The 19,939-nt window shown below is 46.9% G+C and overlaps 1 protein-coding gene across 1 annotated transcript in view; it reads right to left on the bottom strand.

Annotated features, from left to right (window-relative positions):
- VAC14 (VAC14 component of PIKFYVE complex) overlaps window positions 1-19,939 on the bottom strand; it is a 101,387-nt gene that overhangs the window by 16,532 nt on the left and 64,916 nt on the right. The window contains exon 15 of the mRNA XM_077309823.1: window positions 1,419-1,593. Within this exon, the coding sequence (XP_077165938.1) occupies window positions 1,419-1,593 (175 nt within the window). The remainder of the gene's footprint in view (window positions 1-1,418; window positions 1,594-19,939) is intronic.

The raw sequence follows: 19,939 nt of genomic DNA, 5'->3' as shown, positions 1-19,939 counted from the left end.
GAAGAGAGGTTTGGGGTAGTCTGGAAACACTTTTAAAAGCCCAGCTGCACTGGAAATGCAACAGATGGATAAGTAGCACAGAACTCTGCCATTCACAGGAGAGGAATCCACTGTGACTCTAAAGTTTGCTACTTTATGAACCTAGGGTTTTGGTTTTGGTTTTTTGCCAACAGCACTTTGGTTTCTGCTTTCCCGCTTGTCACCAACATGGGATCTACTTTCCAGAAGACTCAGTTCTGATAGGAAAAGAAAACACAGTTTTGATGCCGTGCAACTGCAGAACCCACCAGAGTTGTTAAGGTCCACATTTTTTCTTAAAGCGGTAAAGCAGGGGTAGTCAAACTGCGGCCCTCCAGATGTCCATGGACTACAATTCCCAGAAGCCCCTGCCAGCAAATGCAGGCTTTACGCTCAGCAGGGGAGAATCTTCTGGTCGTTCCCGGCCCTAGAGAAGCGCGCCTGACCTCGACCAGGGCCAGGACCTTTTCGGTCCTGGCCCCTACCTGGTGGAACGAGCTCCCGGGTGAGCTGCGGGCCCTGCGGGATTTACCATTTTTTCCGCAGGGCCTGCAAGACGGAGCTCTTCCACCAGGCTTTTGGTTGAGGCCGGGGTCAGCGAGTGAGTGCCAACATTCCCCCCCCCTCCCCGGACCTAGTAAGTTAGATCTCCTCCCCACCATCCCTGCCGCTCTAATAGCAGGGGTGGGAATAATGACAGCTTCCGCCATGTTGGGATTGTTTTTAAAGTTTTTAATGGGTATTTTAATGAGGATAGGATTGTTGTGACCCGCCACGAGCCTACGGGGAGTGGCGGGAAATAAATCTAAATAATAATAATAATAATAATAATAATAATAATAATAATAATAATAATAATACTCCTGCTGTAAAGGAACAGAAGTCTAAAATGCATCACTTTCAGTCTCAAAGGCCTAATTCAAGACAATGCCATTAAACTGGTGAAATATCTATCTGAATTAAAGGCCCCTGCAGAATCAAGGTCAGGAGACAAGAAATGCAGTATCCAGAGCTACATACCCCCCCCCCCCATTCTATTTTGTGACTGATTCTCTGCCTTCTGGCCTTCAGCACAGGGTAAACCAAGCACAGACCAAACATTCGGCAGCGATTTATAAACAGGACCCTCATTTCAAGAGCACCAAAGCAGATAAGACACCAAAAAGCACAGTGTGGTCAGAGAGACACAATGGCTTCGCAGCACAGATAGGAAAATATGCTTACAATGGTGCTAGAGAGACTGAAGATCCCCTCAAAGACCTCCCCATTGTGTGTCCATGTCCGGGGGGGGGGGGGAGGGGAGGAGCATTCTGATCTCTATCATAAAGCACTCAAGTAATTTAAGAGTCTGGGTGGGGCTGGAGGAAGAAGACAAGGACAAGAAAGCAACCCCCAAGTACCGGTGTCCTCAGATCTTTGAGTTGGTTCCTGAGCTGGAAGAGCTCGGAAGACGTCAGTAGGATTGTGTTGAGGGTATGGACCATTGTGGAGGCAAACTTGAGGTCCTCCTCTCGCAGCAGGATGTCTGCCATTGAGTGGAAGATGTTCTCTGCATTCAGGAGAAGACAGAGTTGCCTGCGTAATAATAAATTTAAAAAATCCAGATTAGAAGCCATCAGAAACGGAAATTTGGTTTCCTTGTTTTTAAATCATTGTGAATACAGGAGGAAAAAAAAAAACAAAGCTCACTGCAGAAACGTCCTGGAAAAGATAAAGGTAAATAACCCAAAATGAAAAGAATCTCTTATTTTTTCACTGGGTCTAAGCTTCATGCTCTGAGCCCTTGAGCAAATGTGCACCAATGTATTCTTTTCCCACCATTACCCTTGGGAGGCTATAAGGGATCCCAATGACTTGATGGTTCACAAAGCATCTCTAGACCTGTGCAGACTGTATGTTCCTGCAGCTGGGGAGCCCACCAACAGCATATGCCATCCCCACCCTGCACCAACCCATCCACCCGGTCACCATTTTGTATGAATCGAGCAATTTCCCATGCATGTACTGCCTCCCCGTTCACACGAACATATTTGCAGAGGCCCTCTCTTGCTGCTATCATCATCAACGTGCCACTATCCATCCAGGAGTGCCCATTGTCTCCTTTCACACATTTTTCTCAGATTGCCATCTGCCCAGGCAGTTTACTAACTCTTGATGCTACAGAAGCTTAAATGCTCAGAAAGTTTATAGGCCGCCTCTCCCCAGACTTTTCTTGAGGTGTCTCAAAATATAAAAACACAATAAAATCATAAAAACAACATAAGAGTTACCCGTACTGCATCATGCCATCAAAATAGGACAGAAAGAACATTCAGCATCCTAAAATGATACCCCTAAAACAATCGCTCAGGCTGGAAAGAGACACAGCTAAAAAAAAGAAAAGGGATCATAGAATCATAGCGTTGGAAGGAGCCATACAGGCCCTCTAGTCCAACCCCCTGCTCTACGCAGGATTAGCATCCAAGAAAAGTGTGTATCCAACCTTTGCTTGAAGACTGCCAGTGAGGGGGAGCTCACCACCTCCTTAGGCAGCCTATTCTACTGCTGAACTACTCTGACTGTGAAATTTTTTTTCCTGATATCTAGCCTATATCATTGTACTTGTAGTTTAAACCCATTACTGCGTGTCCTCTCCTCTGCAGCCAACAGAAACAGCATCCTGCCCTCCTCCAAGTGACAACCTTTCAAATACTTAAAGAGGGCTATCGTGTCCCCTCTCAACCTCCTTTTCTCCAGGTTGAACATTCCCAAGTCCCTCAACCTATCTTCATAGGGCTTGGTCCCTTGGATGTTCATCAACATTATGTATCACTAGAATGAGAGCTTGAATTTTGTGCTGTTTACCTGTTTTATGCCCCCTCCAGTTACCCCTGTCTGAATCACACATCTCAGAATATCTCTTGGGGGGTATCTTTCCATAGCTTGTTTATTTATGCACATGTATCCCTTTCCCTGGAGGCTCACCTAATTCACGGCATGTCTCCTTACCATACTATAACCAAAGCAATCCCCACAAGAAGTAGAAGCACCTTGGGAACAGGTCGGGACAGCTCTCACAAGCAGGATATGCCCTTCCAAGGGTGCAGGTGCCTGTCTGGAGTCGGCTCCCTGCTTTAAGGCTAAACTACGTATACAAGCTCAAGCCTATCTGAAAGCCCAGAACAAACTGGGTGGGAGTCCCCCAGACATTCCTCAGAATTTCAAAAAAGACAATCCAAGGGTCAAGCGTGTTCTTCTACTCCTCCATGTCTCTGCCTCCTGAAGTGACTTCTCATGTTTTAAAGAGAGGGCTGGAAAGCCAGCGTTATGCAATTAGACCTTACATTACAGTTTGCTCTTCATGTGTAAACGCGACCATTTGCCAAGGCCCCCCCCCCCCCCCCCCGTGTAACACAGTCTTCGGTCTCCATGCACTGAACAGCTGGGTGTTTCTGGCAGGTTTTGCAAGCTGGAAAGGATGGCGATAGCCGGAAGGCGGCTGAATGCTGGTTCTCCAACGAATGGCCACGAGCACCCCACGCAATTTGCGGCCTTCGCTTCACGGAAATGTCAGCCCAAGTGCTGTTCTCAGTCCCTTTCCTGACAAACAAAAGGTATTTGGTCTGTTGTAAAGAGGCTTTGGTCTGTTGTAAATGTTTGTCAGGCACCCTCAGGCAGTATTTACAGATGCTGCTTCTGATTAACTACGAGCACGTGCCCGGGATGAAGGAGTAGGTGCCTCGGCAGATGGCCTTCTGCCCTCTCGGTTGAGCAGAGTGGAGATGTTGGGTTGAATCCGAGAGATCTGCTCCACTAACGGCAGTACTTTGGTGTAAGACACCTTCCCCCTGCTGCAAGAGGCTCCTCTCTTAGTGGGAGGGGAAGGTGTTCTGCACCAGAGAGAGAAGCCGACGCTACAGAGGCAAATCAATGGGATCCAACTCATCTGGCTGTCTGTAGTAGGAAGGGAAGACGTGTCAGGAATCTGCCTAGCTACTGCCTTGCATTCTTCTTGAAACGGCATTCGTAAGATGGCTGCTTAGTCTTCCAGTTTACATCCAGCCGTTCTGGGGCCTCAAAGTGAGGTACTATAAAACCCCAAGACAAATAAGGTTGAAACGCAGAGATATCCCAATTACACCCCATAAAATATCAAAAGCCCACGGACACACAAAGCTGCCTTATACTGAATCAGACAGTCCATCGTGGTCAGGACCATCCACTCAGACTGGCAGTGGCTGTCCAGGAAGAGAGCGTTTCACACAATTTACTGCTTGGTCCAGGGGTAGCTAAACTGCGGCCCTCCAGATGTCCATGGACTACAATTCCCAGGAGCCCCTGCCAGCATTTGCTGGCAGGGGCTCCTGTGAATTGTAGTCCATGAACATCTGGAGGGGCGCAGTTTGACTACCCCTGGCTTGGTCCCTTTAACTCAGGGGCAATCAAACTGCGGCCCTCCAGATGTCCATGGACTACAATTCCCATGAGTCCCTGCCAGTGTTTGCTGGCAGCGGATCATAGGAATTGTAGTCCATGGACATCTGGAGGGCCGCAGTTTGACTGCCCCTGCTTTAACCGAAGGGGGTGAGGACTGAACTCTGGCACTTTCTGCATGCAAAGCAGATGCCCCACCATTGAGCCAAGGCCCCTCCACAGCTGCCCACATTGATTGGTGCCCCCAATGCCCTCTGAAACAGGCCATCTTCCCAAGAACCATGGCAGAGTAGGCCGAGAAGGCAGCCCCAGGTACCGAATTTTGCTGAGAGGCCAGCACTTCCAAAAAGGGCTTACCTGCCAGCCTCACTTCAGGAGTCTCTTTACATCAAAGGATATACCTGAGTGACTCAGTTGATGGATTTTGTTTTGCAGCATCCAGCTGGCTACCAACTGGCTGATGGAGGGGGGGGGGAATCCCCTCCTCTAGGGTCAGATGGAGGAAGAGAAGCATTTCACTAGCTTGGCTTATTAGCTTGAGCCTTCTGTTTGGATAGTACCCCTGAACTGTGACCCCTGCAAGCATCTCAGGTGATGGTTTCTTTCTGATTTCTGTTTGCTAATGCAGCACAAAGAAAACACTGCAACTTGAGAGCTATTTCCACTATCAAGCAACTGACTGAGAGGTTTAAAGGGCCACAGGAACATGCCCCACACCAGACCTCTTCTGAGCTCCTTCCTCTTAGCAGCTTGAAGGTACCCGGAAAGAATCCCAAAGTGTGTGACTAAAGCTTCTCTTCCCTCGGCCTTGGACAGAAGCGGCACCCTACAGGAGAGAGAATCACACCCTGCCACGAGCGTGGAAATGCATGGCATCATTTGGCTGGTTCCATTAGCAGGCTGCTGGTGCAAGAACCCCAATTGGGAGCCTCTTGCACTTTAAATGGGCCTCTGCAATTTTAATGATCTCTGAGAAGGGGACAAAAACAATCTTAATGAACATCAATGCACTTTGGGAAAATGGTTTCTTCATAGTTTCTGCTTGGGACCCAGTGAATGGCTATTCTTGGGACTTCAGGAGAGGTCTTTTAATGAATTATTATTCTGTGCTGGAAAAAGGTCAAAATCGGGGCTTAGAGCCTTCAGAAGAGCTGAAAGAGAAAATTGATCAAGTTCTGGCTGGGGTAACTTGAGGGCAGCAAGCTCTGTTGGGTTGCTGTTTCCCATGTCCTTTGAATGCACAGAGCTGCAAAGCCAAGTTTGTTAAAGGCAGCGGGGCTTTGTGTCAGGCGTCCTCAGACAAACCCTGCAGTGCCGCAGCGGGCTTGGCAGAGAGGAGGAAAGAGGGAGCACACAAACACATACCCAGGGAAATCTGGTTTCCTGTTTCTAGCACTAAAAACCTTAGGAATTCTTAGGGCTGTTAAGCACAGCATTCCTTCCACATCCCATCGATTCTCTGCGATAACATTTGGCAATGTGGGGTGGGGGTGGGGGTTGAGTCAGCAAGGCTGGCAACAGCAGGGAGCAATCAGGGTGCTGGGCAAATGGGGCATCGGTTGGCACAGGGGGCATCTGTGGGGGGAGGAGCAGATCATTGGAAGTTGAAGGCTGCGGATGGCACAATGAGCCGGGACTAGTTCATCCTCAAAGGGCCTCATGAAAGTATGTGATGAGCCTCAGTCCACACTCCGCCAGTATATAAAACACTTTGCCTTCTTGTTCCAGCTGCCGACCAAACTGTGTCATCCCTCGGCCCATTTTACAGTCCGAAATCCTCCCGGGCAGGTCCGTGGCCCGCCATTATCTGAACATCCTTACCCTGCCTTTTCTCTGAAAAGGGGCTGGGATCCAGCTGCAAGCCCACCAGTAATGTAATGTCGGCAAAACATTCTGAAAATCATAGCACTGCTTTTGTTAATTCAGATCAGTGATTGTGCCTGGGGGACGTAGAGGAAAGCAGTGAGAAGGATGTAAGGCTCTGCATGAATTCGGGGGAAAGAGAAAGAGAGAGAGAAAATATATATATGTGTTTAGACAGGATCAGACCCTGTTTGTGAATTGTCTGGAAGCTTATAAAGCAAAGGAGATCAAAACAAAGCATGCTGTTAAAAAAATCAAAAGCTTGCCTTTGATTACTGTAGGAGACCGTGGCCTTTCATGTTTGTCTTACCCCACACTTGGTTTGTGCAATTATGAATTATTCTAGGTTGACGAGTGCCAGACCCAAAGATCCCAAGGAACAAATCCAGTTGATGAAGCTTGGAGAAGAACCGACACATGCTCTCGAGGGCTGCTTGACACATGTTGCCTTTTTCGACACAGCTACCCCACTAAGCTGCCCTAATTCTGCTGTTCCTATCCCTATGATGTGGGGTAATCTCCCTCTGAGACCACCACTGTGAACTTCGGTACCTCCATATGGAACTGACTTCCTAAGTGACCTGCTAAAGGCTTTCAGTTCCAGCACAACCTGTAGTCTTCAGTACAAGGGGAGGGGGGAGAGAATCCAATTCAACTAAGAACGGGATCTATCACCACAGCAATCAGGTGATGAGAGACAGTGGCAAATGTCTCCTGGAGCTTTTGAGGATTACGGCCCCTTGTGGAACTGATGAACTAGTTCCTGGGTACCTAGAGAGCCAGCTTGGTGTAGTGGTTAGGAACCCAGACTTCTAATCTGGTAAGCCGGGTTTGATCCTCCACATGTAACCAGCTGGGTGACCTTGGGCTCGTCACAGCACTGATAAAGCTGTTCTGACCGAGCAGTGATATCAGGGCTCTCTCAGCTTCACATCCCTCACAGGGTGTCTGTTGTGGGGAGAGGACAGGGAAGGCAAATGTAAGCAGCTTTGAGACTCCTTTGGGTACAGAAAAGCGGCATGTAAGAACCAACTCTGGCAGGGGCTCATGGGAATTGTAGTCCATGGACATCTGGAGGACCACAGGTTGACTACCCCTGATCTAGTCCAACCCCCTGCTCAATGCAGGATCATCCTAAAGCATCCAGGGCAAGTATCTATCCAGCTACTGCTTAAAGGTGACCACCTCCTTAGGCAGCTGTCTCCTTTGCTGAACTTTGACTGTGAAAAATTGTTTCATGATTTCTAGTCGGTATTGTTCTACATGTAGTTTAAGCCCACTACCTTGGGTCTTATTCTCTGCTGCCAAAAGGGACTGCTCCCTGCCCTCATCCTAGTAACAATCTTTCAAATACTAGAAAAAGATAGAGCAAGCGTGTCCTCTTCCAGTCTTCTCTTCTCCAGACTGAACATTCCCAAGTTCCTTAGCCTCTCCTCATGCGGCTTGGTTCCCAGGCCCTGATCATCCTTCTCGTTCTCCTCTGTACCCTCTCAATTTTGCCCACGTCCTTTTTGAAGTGAGACCTCCAGAACTGCACACAGTACTCCATGTGTAGCCTGACCAATGCGGTATACAGTTGGACTATGATATCTTGTGATTTTGATGTGATGTCCCTGATGATACAAGCCCAAGACTTCATTTGCCTAACATCTAACAGAAGAAGAGGTGGTTTCTATACCCTACTTTCCCCTGCCCTAAGTAGTCTCATAGCGGCTTACAACTGCCTTTTCTTCCTCACCCCACAACAGTTACCTTGTGTGGCAGGTGGGGCTGAGAGAGTTCTGTGACTGGCCCAAGGTCACCCAGCTGGCTTCACATGGAGGAGGAGTGGGGAATCAAACCCAGTTCTCCAAATTAGAGCCTGCTCCCTCTTCACCACCACACCATGCTGGAGGTGGTGCTATCCTGAAAGTAGACCTCCTCCTGGAGAAAGTGCAGACAGCCGTTCTGAAGGGTTACTGGCCCGTGTTCACAGCTACTACCACCCATCGTGCAACCACAGCTATGCAGACTTCTAGGCCCTTGATCAAAATTCCTCAAAACCGTTCCTCGATTTTGAGAAGCTGGAGTCAAGATCAAATGCTGCAGCAGCAAGAACTGCTTGGAATGCTTTCTAGGAAAAGCAGAATGAGCAGGCGGGGCAGGGGGGGGAGATGAACCATCCAGTAACAACTTCAACATACACCTACACTTCACAGCAGCAAGAGAAAAAAAAATATAATGCTGGTTTCCACCCTCTTGATCAAACTGGAAGAACCGATTCCCATAAATAGCAACACTAACATTTCACTGGCGTGCCTCTTTCTCCCTTCAAGTAGGCGCTTAGAAGTAAACGGCTCATTAATAGCAGGCCTGCTTTTGATTAGCAAGGGAAGGTGGCTTGGTTTTTCTTTGAGATCCCCCACCACCAGCACCACTTGTTGCCCTGGGAATTCTGGGAACAGCTCAGACAAAAGAAATATCACACCCTGGCTATCCTACAGTCATGGATGCTGCAGTGCTTTGTTCCCTTCTGAACTTCCATCAAAATATAATCTTTTAATGCAATCTGCAGCGGGGCCGTGTTTAGAATACGGCACACCATCCTTACGGGAAACAGAAAGTGGAAGCTCAAATTATCAGGATATTGGAGGACCTTTCCTACAAAGTGTTTGGGGGTTGTTAGTGCCCATCCTAGGAGGCAAGGGCGTGAGAAAAGAGGCTGGCTCCCGCAAAGCACACAGGAGAATGCCCCTTTCTGACACGGGAGAATTCTTTCTTTGTTCTCCCTTGGCTCAGATGGGGAGCTGCCTTTAAAAGTGTGGGACTGCTGGCCAAGTCTCAGGACCATTCGTGGCCTTTTGTTATCTCTTTCGAGCACCGTCTGCAGTTGGAAGTCTCCAAGCGATATGGACTCTCCCTTGACATGTGTGCAGAGGCTGGGCATTACATGGTATACCCGGAGACTGTTGCCCTGGTGAGGCACTGTTTCCACCAGGGTCAAGCAGCTGCTTCTGAAGCACATACACACCTGTGAGATAAGCTTGTTCTTTCACCAACCAACGACAAGACAGAATCCTGCATGTGGCCATCGAGTTTCCAACACCATGAGCCCAAGCCTCCATGGCTATTGCTGGGGTTTTTATTAGCAGGTAGTAGTATCACTGTTCTAGCCTGCAGTACACGATTGGAATGAGGACCTTTGGGAGGTCCTGCATTTTCTAATAACAATGGAAACAGCCAGTGTGTTGAGGTGGTTCAGACTGACGGATGCTAATTAGGAGCTCCAGGTTTGATTCCCCACTCCTCCACGTGCAGCCAGCTAGGTGACCTTGGCACAGTTCTCTCAGAGCTCGTTTAACAGTAAACACATTTCATTATACCTCAGCGCAATAAACCTTTGGGGCTGGCTTTTCAGGATGGCCAGTGCTTCACCTGAAGTGTCTAAGGAAGAGACGTGGTACTACAATGAGATCTGGGGGGAATTCACCTAGTTGAGAAGCAACTCAAATGGAGGTGTTAGCCGTTCAGTCATGTCCGACCCTCGGCGATTCTATAAGAAAGTTTTTGCCATACGTTTCTGTCAAAGACTGCTTCTTTGAGTTGGCGCATGATCATCCCTGTATCAGCTTGGATCATGTTGGGGCAGCGGATCCTTTGGCGACCGCGTTTCCTTTTGCCGCTGGCCATGCTGAGCATTAATGATTTTTCTAACGAGTTTGATCGCATGATGTGTCCAAAGTAAGTGAGCTTTAGCCGTAATATCTTGCCCTCTAATGACATAGTTGGTTTGCTCCACTATAAACTGTCTCGTTGGTAACTTTGGCTCTCCATGGTATTTGCAGCATTCGTCTCCAACACCATAATTCAAAAGCATCTATTTTCCTCTTGTCTTCTTTCTTTAGGGTCCAGCTTTTGCATCCATAGGTTGTTATGGGGAAGACAATGGCGTTGACTAGCTAGCACTTTGTATTAAGGCTGATATCTTTATTTTTCCATATTCGGTTCATGCTTAACATTGCGTTCCAGCCCAGCGTTCTGGCACCTCAAATACAAACTGCTGAATTAGACAAGCTGCTGCTGAATCTCTGATTCTGCCTGGAATTTAGAAGAGATCCCTCCAAGGGTCAATTTGTCTTGGGGCTATAAGAGTTAATTGGCAAAACAGTCCACTAAAGAACTGGCTGATTAATTGCTGGCCATCCATTTTAAAACTGGGGGGGGGGGAGATTATTTATTTTATTTATTTATTCATTTATAATTCATTTATAATTCAGCTTCTATTCCGCCACTCCTGTGAACCAGCTCATGGCGGCTAACAATGTATAAGACCCCTCATTAAAACCCACCGTAAAACCCCTTAACATCTAAAAACATAACCAATTCAAGATGTCGGCAGCCAATCCTCCCTCCCCCAGCTCATACAGACAGATAACACTTCATGGAGGGCTTAAAGGGGAGCTACGACTATCTAATTTGCTCAAGGGGGAGAGCCCAGATCTAAACCACCCCGGCCTCAACCAAAGACCTGTCAGAAGAGCTCCGTCTTGCAAGCCCTGCAGAACTTTGAAAGCTCCATCCGGGCCCTCAGCTCACCTGGGAGCTCATTTCACCAGGTTGGGGCCAAGACTGACAAGGCCCTGGTTCAGATCAAGGCCAGATGAACTTCCCTCAGGCCAAGGACAACCAGTAAATTAGCTCCCACAGATACGTGGTCTCTCAGATACTGCAGATGGCCTTAAAGGATAGTACCAGAACCTTGAACCTGATGTGGGCTGCCAACTCCCCCTCACCTGCTCAAGACTCTGCAGCCAGAGTTTTGGCTTCTTATCTAGCAAGCCAGGTTTGATTCCCTGCACCTCCACATGCAGCCAGCTGGGTGACCTAGGGCTCATCACAGCCCTGATAATGCTCTTCTCACACAATAGTCTTATCAGAAGCTCTCTCAGCTTCACCTACCTCACAGGGTGTCTGTTGTGGGGAGAGGAAGAGACGGCGATTGCAAGCTGCTTTGAGACTCCTCCTGGAAGTGAAAAGTGAGGTACAAAAACCAACTCTTCTTCTCACGCCACGGGATGCCCGGAAGATCCTCAACTGACCCCAGTGAGCACAGGTCACAGCTAATCAGCCTCAGATTATACCCTGGAATGCCGGAAAGGAAAAGCGTAAAATGGACTTGTCCCATTTCTTTTCCCCAATGTGCCAAGACAGTCCTACATTTTTAAAAAGATGCAGAAATGAGCCTGTGCACACCAGGCCAATGACCCTGGAAAGAAACAGGGAACACTCTGTGTTGAAAACAGACTCTCTTGGACATGATGTGTTAGTAAAGCATCAGCGAGGCATTCAAAAAAGGCACTTCTGTCTGGGAAACCTGCTCGGTGGATCCCCATGGTCAGTATCTTAAGGGTGATGCAACTCAAAGATGTTATTTTCAGGGTATTCTTTTATAAGGAAAAGGGAGAGGGATTGGGAGCAGTTAGCTCAAGTGATCCCAAATAATTTAAATGTAAGCATCTCAGAGAAGGCAGGCATGTAACTAAGTGCAAAATCATAATAAGTTTTTTGTTCGTAATCAGTCATTGTTAGACAAGGCTAGGAATGAGGGGATTTCTATGTTGCTACTGTTCTACATTTTCACTCTTCCCAGTCGTCCTCTAGCAAGAAAGGCGGATTCTAAGAAGCTGCCGATTGATTTCACGTAAGTTAACTAAGTTAACTCACTGGTATATAAAGAAAAATATTTTTATTCACTTCCCATAAAGCACAGCAAAGAGCACCATTCCCTGAAAATAACCACATTTCAAAAGTTAATCCTCCAAAATGAACAAACTTTTAAAACAGAGTCCCTATATCAAATTCCCCGAGGCCTTCCTTTCAATGAAAAAAGAAAGCCCTGTTGAAAACATCCAACATTTCAGACTAACCATTATAAAGAATGCAGCAAGTCACTAGTTTCTCGAAGGACTTTGAATATTTATGGTGCCCGAACCCAGCGGAAACCGTCAGAAGCAATGTTAAGACCTATTCGGTTCAAAGAAAAGGATGAAGCAGGGGCTCATCCGAATTCTAGTTTCAATCTGGTTTACGAACTACCTATGCCAGTTCAGATACAGCAGGTGAGAGCTGAGGGATATCGTTTTGAGAGGAAGTGGGATTTAAAGTGGATCTCTGGAAGGGGGCAATTGATCAAACAAATGTAGGGACATTTCCACCATTTGCTGCTGGTCCTGGGAAGAGCCAGGCATCGCATACACGCTCCATCTGCCTGAGAAAAGATGACTTCCCTCCTAGGGTGAAAACACCTGGTGCCACCTGGCCGTGGTTGCTAGGCAGCGTCCATCTGGGGCAGAAGCTGTCTTGCTCTCCACCATCACAATCTTTGACAAGCAGCCTCCGGAGCAGGAGGGCAGGGAACATGTTCTACATTTCCCCCCCCCCCCCCGGCCAGCTCAGTTGTCATTGAGTGCTTTTTGTTAAAAACAACAACAACAAAACCCCTTTACTATACCCCCATTTTTTCACTGGGAGCTACCTTGGGGCCCTGTGGGGAAGAAAAGTCGCATTATGTCCATTTATTTCCTTACTTAAATTATTTAACCGCAAAGGAAAACACTGCGGGCAATTATCTCCACAAAGCACACAAAAGATAAACTTCATGGTGAAAACATTAGGAGGGTCTTTAAATATATATATCAGAAATCAGGGGCATGCTCCGGAATTGTATTTATATTCATTGTGTTGTCCGACAATTTTCTCGATTAGAGTTATAAAAGTTTCTTGTTCTATTTGCTCATTTCTGTTGGTGTCTTGGGTTCTTCCACCCAACTGGAATGAAATTTTCGGGGATTTTAACCCGCAGCCCTTGGATCCTGCCTGCCAAGTTTCAAGCAGAAAGGAGAATAGGGCACTAAAATTCTCACTTTCATAGCAGGCAGCGGGAGGAGTTTGTTAACCCAAGGAGGCGAGCAGAATGGGCACGGGGAGGTCCTTGGTACTATAAGGAAAGGCGGCAGAGCTGCACAATGGCACTCCAAGAAGGAAGACACTAAATCATAATTTCTGACACATAGATTTGCAGTTTCAAAGCAACAGCCATGCACAAGGAGCAAAGGATCAATAAAAGCACAGAGAAATTATGTGACATAAGCAGAAAAATGTCAGCACTTGCTTGCTTAGATAGGATTAAAAAATTATTCCTTGACATTGCCGTGCCTGGAAGAAATGCTGTATGAAAACAACCTGACTACTTGTTCCTCTAATGAACACCGTGTTTCTTTTTGATTTTGCTCTCTCCTCTCTGCCTTCAACCCAAAACAGCATCAGCGAGGTACAAGAACTAAGAGAAGCCTTATTAAATTCAAATCCTATTGATTTCCCAGTTTGGACTAGCCACAATACTGTACTAAAGACAGGGTTATTAGGTTCAGTTTTCATTCAGATCCAAATATACATCTCCATTTCATTTGTAGTTTTAATTTTGTTTTTAAAGACAACTGTGAGGCTACAGCAGCCACACCACCATCCAGGCCAACAAGAAATCCAGCCATTCAGAAATGTTCTTCTTAAGGTTGCCTTTTCTGCCCGGCTATAGAGGCCTGCTGAATACACACTTCCCTGGTGAGTCCCATACTGCCATGCCCTCTCTCTTCTACCTTATTGGGAAGTTTCCCCAGGAATCTGAAATGACCTTGATCCCATGTGCCATTCCCCAGATTGGGGGACAGGCCTCAGGCTACATGCCAGCCAACAGCTTTTAGTAGCGATAAACCTCCTTCCGTATGCTCAGGTTATGAGTGTGGTTTCAGACCAAACTGGAGAGCGGGCCACGTCCCTGCTGTGTGCATGTGTCTCCCTGACCTCACACAGTAAATGCTGTCAGAAAGGCTGATGGCAGGAAAACCCCAAGATAGCATAAGGCACGGCTCCTCTGTAGCATGCCACATACAGAATGGTACCATATGCTGGCTGCGATTTCATTTGCATGAGACAGAAGTCCAATGCCTCTTGCTGGCCAAACTGATAAATGCCAGTGCAATTTGTCCCCATCCCCCTTTAGTGGATCATCTTCCAGGACTGGCATCTCAAGATTTCAAGCTACACATTCAGGCAGTGGTGTGTTCCAGGAGGGGCAGCTGCAATGATGCAGGGTTGTGTCACTGTGGAGAGCGTGCCTCCTGCCTCTCACACGACCGACCGATGGGAGAGTCTGCAAATACCACAGATTCCATTCAGCTATTTATTAGCAGCAATGCCTGGCTGGGGGCCCACTCTCTTTGTTCAGCACCCAGAGGGTTTGCCTACCTTGAAATGGAGCACTGTGCGGTGAGGACCGATGCTTGCTTAGCACCACAGCGAATGCTGTCTGAAACCAGCTTTTGCGGCCTCCGTCTCAGCTTTGCTGGGCACAATTGGCCACTTAGGAGACCTCGCTTTAAGTCATTGGAACCCGGAATCAGTTTATTAATACGGTACTAGACCAGAATCCACATGACAATACAGATACACTAGATATACAAAGATTAAAACAGGAAAAAAGATTCCAAACCGTGGAAGTTCAATACAATTTCAAATTAAAATACAATGCAGCTAGTAACACTAACTTCCCTCGGATATCACCCAGGGCTTCTTTATTTTAGTCACCCCTATGCAAATTTAGCCATGGCAGCAGTTCGTCCAATATTTTTATCAGACAGCATGGTTTTAAACGTCTCAGAATTTAGCCTAATTTGTGGGAAAGATGAAATTCTCTTCTAATTTCATCATACCGTTGGCAGTCCAGTAATACATGTTCTGATGCTTCAATACTCCCATCCTCACAGATACACAATTGTTTGTGAATAGGTATTTTTTTTTAATAAGCCCTCCCTGAGAGCAGCTGGAAGCATATCATAGCAAAACAACATAAACGGTCTCCTATGTTCAGGGATGATTAAACTAAATAGATAGGATAATGGCCTCAGATTATTAGGTGGAAGCAAGAGAAAAACTGGACTGTCTATTGAGGTCATGTTGATGGTGAATATCCAAAATTCAAGGAGAATTTTATGGGGAAAATGAACTAAGACAGATATTGATAGATGTCTTGTATTTCTAAGACGTGTTTTATAAGTGACTGAACATAGACAGTATTATTTCTGCAGAGCCCAGTGGCCAGTGGGGCCAAATCCTGCACCCCAATCTGACTGGAGCTGACTGAATCTGACTTTTCACAAGAAGAAGAAGAAGAGTTGGTTCTTGCATGCCGCTTTTCTCTACCCGAAGGAGTCTCAAAGCGGCTTACAGTCGCCTTCCCTTTCCTCTCCCCACAACAGACACCCTGTGAAGTAGGTGAGGCTGAGAGAGCGCTGATATCACTGCCCGATCAGAACAGTTTTATCAGTGCCCTGGCGAGCCCAAGGTCACCCAGCTGGCTGCCTGTGGGGGAGTGAAGAATCAAACTTGGCATGCCAGATTAAAGTCCGCACTCCTAACCACTACACCAAACTGGCTCTCAAGAAGGGTGGCATTTAGTACAGTAGTAAATAAAGATATTGAGACTTTGGCTGCTGCCCTGCTAAAGATCACACAGAATCTGGAAATATCCAGCTGTATCCCTGGTTCTCTCTGGAGAATATATATATCCTTTCCTAAAAACAGTTGCATGGATTAGACTGAAGAGGCGCAAAGCACCACAGCCCTGGTTATTAGCTGGAAGAGGAACCCTTGCTGGGTTGGTTGGCTTGGGGGGGGGCACTTTTTTCTGGTTACAACATTACAGAAAGGCAAAGGTAGGCAACAGTGGGAGTAGCCAATGGGGCAAGAGCCCATCGAAACCAGGGAGACTTCCAGCTACTTTTCCGTCCTGCCAACCCTGTCAGGAAGCCCTCCACTTCGCTTTCTAGGGACAGCCCTTGAGGGTGCAAACCCAACACTACCCTGCAGCCCACGAGCAACCCACTGAAGGCAACCCTCATCTGTTGGAGCTCAGATACCCCTACAGGCTGCCTTGAGTAATGAAGAGTAGGGTGTGTATGTGTGGCCGTGCGTGGGAGGGAGGGAAAGAGTCTTTAAAATCAACCCTATAATCTAAAGGACTATTCATTTATGCATGCACAAAGGAGTGTGGCTGCTGTGGGCAGAACGCCAAAATCGATCAGAGACTTGCTACGGATGGGGAGGGGTAGGCAATGACATTCGAGAACAGTAGGAATCTACTAACATCCACATTTCCCATAATTCTTTAACTGCAGCTATGCAAATTTACTATTAATGAACCGCTGCCTCATTTCTCTTTATGCCTCTTCAGTCTTATCCCTGCAAGAGTTTTCATGAAAGGTAATCAAGCAGGTAATTCCTTCCCTCCATGTCATCCGCACAACCACACTGTGAGGTAGGTAATTATTGCACAGATCAACTACTTTCCACACATGTGAGTGCGCCGGTAGTTTAGAGAACTCAATCACTTTCTTCTAGAGAGATTTAAGGTGTGCTTCCATTGGCTTTCCATTGCAAACAAGGGGGTCTGGGTCTCTAAACCAGGGGTAGTCAAACTGCGGCCCTCCAGATGTCCATGGACTACAATTCCCATGCGCCTCATGAGAATTGTAGTCCATGGACATCTGGAAGGCCGCAGTTTGACTACCCCTGCTCTATTATTATTATTATTATTATTATTATTAGATTTATTTCCCGCCACTCCCTACAGGCTCGTGGCGGGTAACAATAGTCTTAAAATCCCCCATTAAACCCCCGTTAAAAGACTATAAAAATACCCAAAAATACCCAGCGGAAAATACCCGTCTCCCCTACCCGAACAAGGGCATTGGGGGATGGAGGGTGATGATGACTACTTCAAACCCCCCAGGGGGGAAATGTTCTTCCTTGCCAATCCCAGCCTCAACCATAAACCTGGAGGAAGAGCTCTGTTTTACAGGCCCTGCGGACTGCTGACAGCTCCCGCAGCTCTACACCCTACTCTAAAAGCTGAGGTGCTCTGTGTGTGCAATACCCCTAAAGATTTTGTTCTGGAATCTGATGTTTAACACGGCATGCTCCATCCACATCTTAGCCAGAGATACAGGGCTTTTTTGTTTTCTAACACCTGTGGTGACTGAAGATCACTCACTGAACATTCATCTGATGGAGAGGCTGATTCTGTGAAAGTTCAAGGGGGTGGCAGGTTACAGTGGATGAGCAATACGGTTGTGAGTGTCCTGCATTGTGCAGGGGTGGGTGGGACTAGATGACCCAGGAGGTCCCTTCCATTATTCTGTGATTCTACCCAAACCCTGTTAAGCTTTTGTGTACCACTATCTTCACTGTTACAATCTGACTGGCCTACCTTACAGGGAATCTGCAGGGCTCACTGGATTCGGCACAGAGGGTTCATATCACCTAATGCTAGAAGGCAGAACCAGTAGCTACTGTTTCCTCTATACTTACAGAAGTCACAATTTCTCTCCAACTTTCAAAAAACTCATTGTTAGATGGTTGCTTACATTTTGCACTCATGACAGTAGAACAGACTCTAAAGCCCCAAAAACCAACACTGAAGAGAATTAAGAGAAATCCAAACAATGCACGAGAAAGTAAACCCAAAAGTAAACTACCCAGGCAGCCAGCGTTCTTCCCCTGAGACTCTGAAAGGCGGTAGTTAGGCATATTTGTCTCTGTCTGCAAAAGGAGCCGCTTGTAACAGGTGATGTTACATGAAGGATACAGAATGCAAACAGAATGCAAACAGAATGGCTGGTTCTACCTTCCCTTTGTCCCGGCAAACTGGTACAACCTGCAGTTGTACCCCGCACCATCTAAATGAATACAATTACACCCTGTTTCCCGTTTTAAGACCACAACAGTTGATGCCGGGCTTAATCACCAGGCCTTGAAACAACATTTTTTTCTACCCCTTGGCTTTGTGCTGGACTAAACATTCAATCTGATGAGGACTACACAAACTCGTGATGTGCATGATTGTATGATAGTGTTGTCTATGATTAGGCATTCATGGTGGAAAGAGCCATCACATCCCAGCCAGTTTGTGGTGTTTTCTAGGCAAGAGATGTTCAGAGGTGGTTGGCCATGGGCTGCCTCTGCCTAGCAACCCTGGACTTCTTCGGTGATTTCCCATCCAAATACTCACCAGGGCCAATCGAGCTTAGCTTCCCAGATCCAGAGAGATTGGACCAGCATGGACCATCCAGGCCATGGGGTGATCATATACTGTATTTGCCAGCGTATGAGACAATTGGGCGTATAAGACAACCCCCCAACATTTCCACTCAAAATACAGTACTATGGGCCACTATGGGCAGCTATGTCTATCCCAACTGAAGTGCACCTGGCGTATAGGACGACCCCCCCACTTGGAGGCATGTTTTTCAGGGGGGAAAAGTAGTCTTATATGCCAGCAAATACTGTAATTGCAATACTTAAAAGAAGGTAATTACGTGGCTTCTGTTTTTTGAATTTATCTGTGGACCCAGCCCAACCCAGAATTTGCAGTCAGAGTTGACATCCTAAAATTCAAAACAAAATGAAAATACAAGGATGCGGCCTTCAAGTCAATAGCTAGGCAATCAGTTCAGCCATCTGATCTCAGCAAGAGCCATTGCAGAGCATCATTAGAATCCTGGTGTCTTCTCCCCCCCCCCCTGTGCAGCAAGAGGCTCTCTCTGACTCATGTTAGAGACCCAGTGTGAGCACACCACAGAAGAACATACTGGTGAAGAATAAATACCTTGCTACTCTGGTCACAACTGCAGCACGACCAGGTATTTAATAAAAACCAGGCTAAGCAAATATCACTGCCCGTCTAATTCAAGATCAATACCTGCATTTTCAAGAGAATCTAAATGAAGTGAAACTGAAACATAGAAATGTGCCCAGGTTAACTGCTGTTCCTCACCTCTGTTTCTTTACACGGTTCCCCTGGAAATGAAGATGAGCTATTTTTACAACTACGAGCAGGTTTTAAAAAACTGATGGGGAGGGGGGGAGAGGATTGTATACACAGGAAATATGGAAGAGGCAAAGGCAGCAGACCAGTTTAGCAGCTGCTCTCCCCACCTTTGCAAAGGTTAAGAGAAACCTTCGGGGCAATCCCTACCAATTAGCCAGCAGTCCATGCCAAAAGGAAAGCAGAAACATCGCCCGCCAAAATATCTGACTCTCCGGCAGGAGAAGGATAGACTGAGAGCCTGACATGTTACCTGTCTGAGATCAGCCACCTTTAAAGAACACTTAAATTCTAAAAGGATGAGCAGCTCACCCCGGGCTCCCGTCCCTCCCTCAACAGCTGCAATCCCTCAGGCATCTGCAGAGATAACTGCTCTCTGTAATTAGTGAGAGAGAAGGAGGCAATCTAAAGTGGAGAAAATGCTCTAGCCTGAAATGCATTTTTCCAGCCCCAAAATAGGAAGATCATCATTTCCCATCTTTATTGTAGCTTCTATCAGTCCTTAGCAGCACACCCCTCCAGGAAAAGGAAACCATGGCAACGCCACCAGCTCCTGGTTTAAAATATGGAGAGTTTTACTGTGCTGGATTTCTAATATTAGTTGTTAAAGCTGTGTGCACGTGTGTGTTTGTGGAAAAGTGGGGATCAGTTTGGCACTGGGTAGGCCGGGTTGCATAGAGAAAGAGAAGAAACTCTCTGATTGCTTGATTCCCCCCTTACACATAT

Source organism: Paroedura picta, chromosome 14 (genome assembly GCF_049243985.1).
Source record: "Paroedura picta isolate Pp20150507F chromosome 14, Ppicta_v3.0, whole genome shotgun sequence".
Taxonomy (NCBI): domain Eukaryota; kingdom Metazoa; phylum Chordata; class Lepidosauria; order Squamata; family Gekkonidae; genus Paroedura; species Paroedura picta.
This window is presented reverse-complemented; position numbering and strand designations above follow the sequence as displayed.